General features: G+C 39.7%; 1 protein-coding gene across 2 annotated transcripts; it reads right to left on the bottom strand.

Moving 5' to 3' along the window:
- Positions 1–55: 55 nt before the first annotated feature.
- On the bottom strand, positions 56–11,335 carry LOC140994858 (membrane progestin receptor gamma-B-like). 2 transcript variants are annotated; one of them, XM_073464675.1, is made up of 8 exons: positions 11,266–11,335; positions 10,173–10,300; positions 6,125–6,330; positions 5,355–5,481; positions 3,838–3,882; positions 2,952–3,048; positions 1,660–1,804; positions 56–1,054 (listed from the first exon to the last, which is right to left on the bottom strand). In XM_073464675.1, exons 1-8 carry the CDS (start codon positions 11,317–11,319, stop codon positions 774–776), a joined length of 1,083 nt encoding a protein of 360 aa, XP_073320776.1. In that variant the 5' UTR covers positions 11,320–11,335; the 3' UTR covers positions 56–773. The 2 variants fall into 2 exon arrangements, with proteins under 2 accessions (XP_073320776.1, XP_073320777.1); XM_073464676.1 differs by lacking the exon at positions 3,838–3,882.
- Positions 11,336–11,543: the final 208 nt, after the last annotated feature.

The following is an 11,543-nucleotide window of genomic DNA, read 5'->3' as shown; positions in this document are numbered from 1 at the left end:
AAAATCAATCATTATAAATAACATTGTGTATAAATACTCTAAGTTTTGCATCAACAGAACAATGTGAAATGTCACATGGGTCTACAAGGACAGAAACAGCAGTCATATGAGGGAAACATTCACTCTGTATTAGATACTTTATATCAACAGTAACTGAACTTGCTACTTTGCAGGAAGTTCTAACTCATTTTTCTTCCCTTGTCATAACTGTTTCTCCTTTGTCTTGACAAATAAACAAACAATCCAGTCGGCTGTGTACAAGCACTATAAATATAAAGAGGTAAAGTGTATAAATGTAGCACTACAATTTAAAATTGATAGTGAAATCAGCATTATTTTCCCTGCAGCTGACAGTCTCTTCATGCCCCACATGTGTGAAAATCAGAGAACGAAGCAAAAAAATATATATTATGAACAAATATAGCACTGCCCTTACAATGTAGCTAACCTGCTACATTTGTAGCTTTTTTTGCAGGAACAAGTTTCCTCAGAAACATTTACATTCTTTCCATATTATGGTAACAAACATTTTGTTAGATTTCCATTGTATGTTAGTGCAACTTTACCCACACGACCAGCAGCTGTCATCACAGTGATGTCTCAGTTTAGTACAGACTGATAGATATGATTCACTTAAACATTACGTCAGCTCCTCGTAGCTCAGGAGTGTTCTTTACAATGTTTCTATATCACCCATAATGCACTCTTTTCACTTGTCAGTATGTCTCGTGACCAGCTGCGTCCCCTCAGCCGTGACTTATGAAGCCAGAGATTTAGCAGCAGCGGCCGGCCTTGACTGAGGTTTTCTTTGGCTGTTTATCATGTTTCTTCTCTTGGCAGGCTGTGGCAGAGAGGAGAGGTAGACTGTACAGGAGGATGATGATCAAATTCACCACAACACAAAACAGCGCTGCACCCGCTGAGTGAGTAGAGGTGATGGGGATAGAGTGTTCAAGGAGCCAGGGGCGCCGTGTCACCATGTCCTGTTCGATGGCCTTCATCTGGAAGTGGGTGCCCAGGATGCCGCACACATGGAAGAGTTGATGGCTGTGACCTGCAGAGGGAGCAGTCGAGTCATGTTTGAGCTCAGGCAGCACAGTCACATGTCACAGTGACATGAGGTGTAAATTCAAGCTCTGATAAATCAGTCACATTGCCAACTGAATTAACGAGAATGGAAAACTTGGGAGACAGTTACGCATTAGCATTATTTCACAATGTTAACCACACATGAGAAAACTGTGTTAATCTGTTAATGTGAACCCAGTGTTTATTTGTAGTGATGAAAAGTCTGATATGAGACATTGGAGAGTTAGCTGTAAAAAACCTATTCTTCCAATACTGTAGATGCACACCAATACACAAACAAGCACTTTTAGCGGATGTACTTTGACAGTCAATGTTGCCAACAAGGATTACATTGCAGCGCGTCTCACAGCTGTGAACTGAGATGATCTACTGGACCGATGTCAAAACGTTTTGTACCTATCAGTCTTTACACACCAAAATATGTAAACAGCCTGGAGAAAAAATGCAATGCAAAAATTGGGAAATAGTCCAATGACTAATCTATGTAGGTTCTGGCTGGCACACCCTACGAAGTAAACCAATGCTTAGCATGTTGATGACAAGAATAACTACTCCTCAGATCAGACTTACCTATGTAATCGAAGCTGCCAGGTGCCAGGCGCTCAGGTAGATGTGTGGCAAACAGAAAGCCTGTGAGGAAAGCCAAGGCGATGTGGTAGAAGTGGAGGAGGTTGGTGTCATTGTCTGTGCAGCCTTCCCCAACACACAGAAACACCTGTGAATACAACACAGAGCAGAAAAGAACATTTATTATAAAGGGAAATGGCCAAAACCATACATTTAAAAATGGAACAGACAGGTATTCAGATACAATAATTGAAAGAGAATCTTTAATGCCTCCTGTTTAACTCCCAACGCTGCATCATAAATCAGTTCTTAAACTTCAATAAAATGATTCATTTCTTTTATGATGTCATAAAATGCTTTTCAACTCTCTGCAATTCTCAACCTTCAGGCACGGTTGATGTGACCCATGTGTTATGTTTGATATATTTCATTTCTTTTTCCATTCTACAAAGGTTTGTTGTGTCATAGGGGGATACAATATCTGGTAAGTTGTTGTCAAAGGCTAAAACCAAATGTCCCCAATGCAGGAGATGTTTTCCAGTCCAATCCAAGAAGTAAAAACAAACCTCTTATCAATTCATTATGTTTAATGTTGCATGTATGTTCAGAAATGTAACTCATTTTATTTTAATTCATGCAGCTACCATGAATTTTTGGGAACTAGTTCAGGTGAAAAGTCCTTGCATCAATTGTTTTGTGATTTTGTCTTCACTAACTGCGCACCACAATATAAACTTTTCATTGAACTGCACTGTATCATCGCACAGAGGGAAATGTGCGTCTACTCAAGGATGAGAGGCTTTTGATTGTGACAGCGTGGGCTGTAAACATTAAGAGGGTGTCAGCCTCAACTGAGCTCTAATGTAGTTAGCTTAGCTAGCTTCAATGTATTTTTTTTTTTTTTTGGTGCTTTAAACACCATAAGTAGAGTGTTATCTAAGTCCATTATATTGAAGAAAATTCAGACATCTCTACTCACACCAACACAATCCAGATGGATAAATAGGACTAAAGGTAAGAGGAAAACTGTCCCTTTAACTACTGTTGTATTATGACTTTAAATCATATCACAACTGAGATAGCCTTTGTTATTGACATTAACACCAAGAAAAATATATGAATGTGAGAGCATGGAGCACCAGAGACAGTGATCTACTCTGAAAAAATGTTATCTGTGACACTTTTGAAACAGTATTTTTTTTCACTCACACACACACACACGCACACACATACGCACACACTCTTCTTTGACCTTTCAGATGTGTCTTGTGCGATGTGCACAGAGGTGGACCTACCCTGTAGAACAGAGGAATGTTGTCAAACAGGTACGGGTAGGCAAAGGCAAAAACACGCAGGTATTTGCTGAACTTTGGACTCTGGCACTCAGGGAATCTGAAATAAAAGAAGCATTACATTATTTTTTAATAATGACAAACAATACTTTCACACCTACATTCACTGAACATTACTTATTGTTATACTGTGTTATAGCTGTGTTGGAATTTATGTGCAAACTTCTTGCAGGGCATCACCACTGGTAATGTCATACTTAAGCATGTGTGATGACTTTAAAACCATTATACTGAGGGAATTGAAAGTGAATTACAAAGCCATGTACAGGGTGCAAAATCAATGTTTTTGTTCACCGGCCAAATGGCGATTGAATGATCCACTTTCTAATTTACCAGCACTTGAGTGGTGGCTGGTGCTATATTTGTGTCCTGCAGATGTTTAGTCGTCCATGTGGGTAAAGTTTAAATGTCATATAATCCTTAACCAGCATGTGTATACTCAATCTGCTGAGGACTGTGTGTACAGTAGCTACACATTTCCAGATAAGTAAAGAAACCCATTAAATTGTTACAGAACACGTTGTGCCGCCTCGTCTGTCAGCTCCTCTAACCTGCTTAGCTGAAACTACAATCAAAGTAAATCACTGTTTAGGGTTGGTCCCTGTAGTCACAGTCAGGTAACGCCTTTTGTATAAAAAAGTCAGTTGCTCCATTCTACTTTTGAAATCCAAGTCAACATTGTATGTGGGATGAAGTGTGTCTCAAGGCTTTTGAAGGATAATTGCATATTTCTAAAGGATTAAAGTGCATTCATCTACTGCTACCATCATCACCATAGACTTGTTTTTAGACAGAACAGTGAGGGAAGCAGATTTCTAGGTGTCTTTACCTCTTTATGGTGTCATGATTATATTGCCAGTATGGTAAGCCAAGCCTTAGCAGAGGGGAGAGATGAGCAAAGAACAATAATTAGCTCCACCGAGCTGACATTAAATCAGTACATGAAGAGATAACAGTGGGAACAATGTGATAACAGTTGTAAATGTAAGAGGTGAGACAGTAGTGTATTGATACAGAAAGCTGTTTCTCAGGTCATTCAAACCTTTAAGATGTCTCATTTTACTTTATTGAATAATACAGACACAAACCCACTGAGCTCTACTGGCCAATCACAGAGACCAGTCACATTAAAGTGTTGTCATGGACATGGACTAGACTTATCAGATATAACATTGGCAGTGATTTCCAGCCAGGGGTACTTCTGCAGTTGCTGTGGGGTACATGGGAAGATTGTAGAGTAGCTCAACTCAGAGTTTATGGTTGAAAAGCATGAAAACTAAGTGAGCAGAGGGGATTCAATTGTTAGCTAAAAGTAATGTATAAACTGTTGAAGTAGATTACTAAAGTAATGGATAAATGGTTGGAACATCCAGTTTTTGCTGCTCCGTATGGCTGTGTTACAAATGCAAAGTGACCTAAACACTAACAATACAACTCTATTTTATCCACTTTTATACAGTGTTGTAAAAAGTAGCCAACATTATACTTGTGTAAAAGTAAAAATATCCTGTTAAATCTCACTGTTAAAGGTGAAAGTCACCCATAAGTAAAAATATTTTATACTTAATGTACTTATGTATAAAAATTATTAGTAAAATCAAATTATAGGCCTACATATATTTACATGTATGTATATACTGTATACTATGGGTCAACCGATAAAAAGTACAATATTCGCCTCAAAATGGAGTGAAGTGGAAGTATAAAGTAGTGCAAAGTGGAATGGTAAATGAACTTGCATTTGACAACACTTGTCACATTCACCCCTTCACACACACATTCATACACTGATGGCAGAGGCTGCCATGCAAGGTGCTTACTGCTCATCAGGAGCAATTTGGGGTTCAGTATCTTGCTCAAGGTCACTTCGACAAGCAGCTAGGGGGAGCTGGGGATTCGAATCAGTGACATACCAATTACTAGACGACCCGCTGTACCTCCTGAGCTACAGCCACCCCGGTAGTACTTCTTTTATATGATTAGCAGTAAAACATGCTACTATTTTGCTTGGTGCATTTAGCGTATTAGTTTTTTAATATGCTAACATGCTAACATTGTCCCCCAGTTTGAGCCTCTCGTGTATTTATCACACATTTAACTAATTGATAATTATTGAATGACCTTAGCTGTGGTGATTAAAACAACTGTTTGGGTTTTTAAAGACTGACAGGGAATTATCTTTTTAGAAGACCAAATCTTAAATTAGCTTTGTGACTTAAAACTGGGACGGCCTAGCGTTAGCATGTTGTCATGGTTATACGTGCTACTCCTCTCTTTTGTGAAAGAAAACCATTAAGATTTAGTATCAGCTGTATGAAATTAAATTATGACATTCTCTCACCATACCTGGAATAGCAGGCGATGGCGGTGCAGATGACAGTGTTGACCACAGCGATGGAGACGTAGCACTGATGGAAGACGCCATTCACCCACTTGTCCGGGAAAACATAAGCTGAGTAGCTGATAGCTGAACCTGCAGCAGGACACATCAACAGTGCACACTCTGTCAACTTTAACACTGTAGGATTTATAATAGAATAAAATGACATACTGTAGTCTGAGAGATTTATTATTGATGACATTTTGTCCACCAATCATTATCATCATCAATCATGTCACTGGATGTCTTTAACGAGACATTGGGACATTTTTCTGGCTGTGTTAGTGGCAGCAAAGCCGAATATTTTAGATAAGATGTTGGAACAATTTGCAGCCAAAAAACTGGTGAAAAACATGATATTTTCCAAACCCCAACCAAGGGTTTTTTCATGGGACAAGAATAGTAATTTGGCATTGAAAACAAAAAAAATTTCAACATGTTTTCAGGGTCAAAACTCAGACGACTGTCACTGAAAAACACATCAAAACACAAAAAATATCAACGTAAAATTAAATTATTTTCCATGTTTCAATACCAATGTGTACTGTGAACTGTCTAAACCTGACCAGACCATAAGCACAGAGATGTCATGACATACTGTAGAATAAAAAATTGAACATGAAGAACCTTTAGCCTTAACCCTTGACCCTTAGCTTTAGCATGTGGAGGGCTCAAGAACCACTCAATACCATTACTCACTCTGTGAACTGAGTGAGAGGAGACCACATGTACTTACCCAGGCTGTAGAAACTGAGGGCGCCGTAGTCGAAGAAGAAGCAGATGTGGCGTGCCCGCGCCGACATGCTGCTGAACGTGTGAGCGCAGCTTGACGCCAGCGGATAAATGCAGCAGGAGAGCAGGAACATCAGCAGAGGCCAGGTGAAGGAGTCCTGCCATGCTGTCTGAATCAGGACCACGGACACTAGTTTCCATAGGAAGTACCTGAAACAGATGCATGAGGTTAATTAGACTGGAGTGGATGCAGTAGGATATTTGATAATATTTTCAGTCTGTGAGTGCTGGAAAGAGGAGCAAAACAGTGTGTAACTGACACGTTATAAGTCTAGTAACACAACTGCATTAAAAAGTAACAGCAGTTAAAATAACATAGGAGGCGAACTAATTAGTGAAAACACAGCTTCAGTGTTTGAGTGGTTTCATTTTCTTGCAGCCAGGCAGACAACTGAACAGTCTCCTGATCAGTTCCTCAGGCTGTTTCTACATGAACAATTACAGATGAGTCATTGCTCGACACCATCCCACACACTGTAGTAGTTTTACTGATAGTATTGCTGGAATGTTTGCACATGTACGAGATGGTAAATAAGAGGCTGAAAATTTGTGGTATGATATCTGTGCATCATACACTGAATGTGGGCGTAAGAACAGTGTTAACAGATTTTTTCCTTCCAGATAAAACGTTTTACGGGAAGTTGAAGCAGCTAACATCCTGTAAAACCACAGCTTTTACATTTATGTTTGTTTAAAGACTAGATGAGTTGTTAAATGCTGAGCTTTAGAGGTGCTGATAGTGTTGTGGTTTTAGGTTTTAGTTTGGTTATTTCTGTTGGATTTTGTTTGCATCATGTCTGTTCTACTTTCTGTCTCTCTTCCGCCTTTGTGGTTGCCCTGAGTTGTTCAACCTGCCTTATTATCCACCTGTGTTTTTAGTCAATGAATGGTTTCTCTTTGATTTGTAAGTTTGTCTGCATTTTTACCAGTTTCTCCATAGTTTCCTGCATGTTTGTGTTTCCCCTTTTTTCCCCTTTAATCCCCTTTATGATATTAAGGCTCTTGGGCTTGGGCCCTTTTGCGATGGTTTCACAAAAATGCCCAAATGTGCAACATCAAGGCTGGTTGAAAAAACAAAAGTGAGCAAGAGTAAGTGAATAAGACAACGCTGAACTCCAAAGAACAAAAGCTAGGCTACAAAATCTGGCTGACAGGAGAAATACGAAAACTTAACCCTGCAAAACTGAAGAAACACAAGGAGCAAATGCAGACAATCTAACAACTGAAAGAGGGAAACAATAACAAATAAACAGGGACAAATTAACTAATAAAACACAGGTGGGCACAGAAAACAGGCAGGTAAAAGACAAAGACAGGAAGTGTAAGACAAAACAACTTAAAGCAACATAAAACAGGAAATAACTTCACTCCAACCCTGACAGATAGGTGCATTTGTTACCTACAGAGAGAGCTGTACCAGCTGTTTACAGTCTTTATGCTAGGCTAAGCTAACTGCCTCCCAGCTAGCTCCATATTTAATGCACAGACATCAGAGTGGTATTAGTCTTTTCATCTTACTCACAGCAGGAAAGCAAATAAGCGAATTTCAAAAAATGTGAAACATAACCAGAACAAACTGGGATATTTGAACTGCTTCTTGCTGTGAGTCAGTCAGAAAGAGACTTATTAATGAGCAAAACTACAAAGTATTAAAGTGTTAAACGTGATGATATTTAAGCTGCATGTTGATGCATTTAATAGACATAAACTGGGTTGGGTTTGTCATCACTGTACAGGTACTGACAGGACCTGTCAGTGTAGACAAACCCGAGATGTCCATGATTGAGTCTCATGTTCGTTTTCACTCAGTTAAATCATGCGTTTGTCACCAACTGTCAGTTACGTAACAGCCAACAGTCAACAAGCTGAATCTTATCAGTGGGCGACAGTTTGCTTTGTGTATTTTTGCATTGCAGCTTCTGTTTTCTCGTCTCAGTGCACCTCATTGACAAATCAACATTATTTGTGCTTTTCCCCGTCACTGAGCACTTAACTAATTGTGGCAACTCGTATGTACGCCTTAAGCACAGATCTGCTCATTAGCGGCTGGCCTGTAGGTCTAAGCCAAGCCCCATGACACAAATACCCATGTGCCCTTAGCATATCTTCAACACACACACACACACACACACACACACACACACACTTTCTCCCTGGACCATGCAGTCAAAGCAACTGGCATCTCAGCAGGGAGGAAGTGCAGTGTGGCCCCGGGGAACCTTTTGTAGTATCTTTAAATCAAGAAACGTACTCGCATGAACACACACGCAACAAATAAACTGCAGCGGTTACACAGCTGACACAAGTGTTGGATATATTTTAACCTCTGTGCTTTTTACTCCTTAGATTTTTAGCCCCTCTGTCTCCACCTGCAAGTGCTGCATCATAAGTCTATCAGCAAGTTGTGTCAGCTCATTTTAGTAAATTAGACTGTTTCAAGTTTAAGGGTAGACAAATTTCCAGGTGCAATATGTAAAAATTTAATCTAAATAACAGTTTTGACTTTATGACTTCTATGTATTGTGTTGCAGAGATTACTACTGAAGTGAGGATGTCAACCATCCAGGTCCAAAGCTTCTGTGCTAGCGATATCCGGGCTGCTAGCTGCACAGCTAACTGAGCTAACTAGCAGCAGTTAGGGGTTACTTCAGTGATATTCTAACCTCTATTTGTTTGGGTATAAATTTGACAGGTAGCCAATTCTTACATTTTGCACCTGTAAAGATCCTCTCCCTCTCCAGACTTGTTGCTACAGGCTAGCAGGCAGGCGATGCGTCTTGGTGTGATTGGCCGCTTAAGGCACACATAAATTCTCTAATGTTTGTCTAACATGGCTTTTGCAGGGAAAAAAGTACAATTACTACATTTAACTTTTAAAATGACACCTGCTCTTTTACTCTCATTAACAAATCCAGAATATATGAACTTCAACTTCTTCAAGTTTCCTCATCACACTTGTGTCTACTGACGATGATCAGCTTCTAAATTATTTGCGATGTCACAAATCACGCTCGTCGGCCCGCCTCTTAAAATCAGATTTTCAATGAGCACAGATAAAATTTACAATTTCTGCATTGAATGTGAAAACTGTCTCCTCGTGTTAAACTCTGCAAAAACAATGCATATTTGACAATGTTTCTAAACCACTTGATTTGATGAGTTATCTCACAAATGAGCTGGATATTCATGCATTGTATGCCAAACAATATCAATTTTCATACTGCATGGGACAAAGTTGGGCAAATGAATTGAATAAAGGGTAAATCAGCTGTATATATGCAGCTGTACTGTGAGAGTCCTGTTGAACTCAAGGCTTGTTGACAGGGAGACACTGTGAGGCTGCAGGAGGTCTGTGAGACCCACATGGTTGCTGGGATGTCTGACTTCAAAACAAACCTGTGTTTGAGAACAATCCTTCTCCCGTTACTTGATGGCTGTGAGTGATTCTTATGTTCCAACTGTCTGCAGGATCCACAACAGCTTTATGACAATATAAAGTCCACTGCTCTTCTGGCTTCTGTTTAACTCCTTGAAGAGTGAATCTGTGGTAATAAATATACACCGGGACGAATCCACTGACTTATAATATGAATACTAAGCAGACAGATACTGTACCGCTGGATATGAGCAGTAAAACTGAATGGTAGTCTTCAGTTATTATGTGCCTGAACTGATTTAATAAATCCTCTGTCTGAGAGAATGTGAGTCTGTACAACAACTTGAGGACATCATGGATTACTCTCTGGCCTTCAAGCTCAACAAGCTGTGCAGGATTCCTTTAAACTTGAAGGTGGAATCCTCAAACAAACAACTAAAACAATGCCCTTATCAAAACTGTTACGCGTGACTTCAGACTGTTCTCTGTTGCTCAGCTGTGATGACTTGCACAACTCAACTTCATGTAAACGCCCTCATGTACCAGGTGATGTAGAAAAGGCATGTTCCTTTAAACTGTGATGCACTGCAACAGAAATGACATTTGTCAGCTGTACCAGGTGGGCAGAAAGTGGGTCCAGATGTTGAGCGTCTCATTGGTCAGCTGGAAGAGGCTCAGGATGCAGTCGGTGGCCGAGCTGCGGGGGTGTCTGTAGCCGGAGATGATGCTGTCCTCATGGAAAACCTCGAGAAAGAAAACTCTTGTTTAGTCCTCAGTCCGTTTGACAACTGAAATAAAGTCTCTCAAAACTACTTTGAACGAAATACACCTGACACTGATTTCTCAGTGGACCAAGTGTTGCATGTTTAATACAAAGACCTATAGAAATATCACAAAGCGGGGTTCAGCATCCTCCTGAGGTGTCCTATGATATATCTGAGAGATGATAAAAGGTATAAGAAAAAAAAACACAGATGTTTCCGTTGATCAAAATTGTTTTTGCTTGTTTCTTTTTAAATACTGGACACTTTTTCTTTCTTTCTTTCTTTTTTCTTTTTTTTTTTAACCTTTTTCGGCTTCTAAAACAATCCTTCAAACAATCGACTCACTATTAACAGCTCATAAACTGTGATGAGAATAGACACTGACTATTTTTAAGGGGTCCCAAGCCAAACAGATTAGGAAACACTGATTTCAGAGTAGTTCTTTACATTACATTATAGGAGTGTCGCGATATACTGATATTGACGTAAACTGTCATATTTTAAAATGAAACACTCACATTGTGTTCATAATACATTGTCTCTGAGAGCGTTTCCGTTTCTTTCTTTCTACTTCTTGCTTTGTAACAGGAGGTGATAGTCTGCACCTTTATGCTGGTTGCCACCTGCCATAAAACAGATAAATTAATTAAGAGTAATTGCTCTTTTTGTTCTCTTTTCTACAGTTCTGTTTACAGACTCTCTCCACCTCTCTACACATTAACATTTAAAAAAAAAAAGTCTTTTACACATACAACTGAGTGTCAGAGTAGTTTGTTTCATGTAGTGAAGTATGAAATGTATAAATACGTTAAACTTTTTCTTAAACTTTTTTAAACTTCTTTAAAAAAATAACCAGTGGCTCTCACCTGCTGATAAAATCCAGCTCAGTCTGAGTGTGTGGAACCAGAGAAATGTCCAGTGAAGACACAGAGAAGATGAACTTACTTTGGGCACTTGATTGATGGTGAAGACTCGTGGTAATCTGATGAGGCTGAGCATGACTACCACTGCACGGTGCTGCTGCTGCTGCTGCTGCTGCTGCTGCTGCTGTCTGGGAGGAGAGCTGAACTGAAGCTGGCGGCTGGGTGTGCCTTTGTCTTTAAAAGGCTTGTGTTGCCATGCCTTCCTCCAGGTTTGTCCCCTTCATCTCCTCCCATCGTCAAACCCAGTGAGAATATTCACCTGTGCCACACCTCCTCCTCCTTCTGTCTCTCTGGAGGTGT

The sequence above is a fragment of the Pagrus major genome, chromosome 4 (genome assembly GCF_040436345.1).
Source record: "Pagrus major chromosome 4, Pma_NU_1.0".
Classification (NCBI taxonomy): Eukaryota; Metazoa; Chordata; class Actinopteri; order Spariformes; family Sparidae; genus Pagrus; species Pagrus major.
This window is presented reverse-complemented; position numbering and strand designations above follow the sequence as displayed.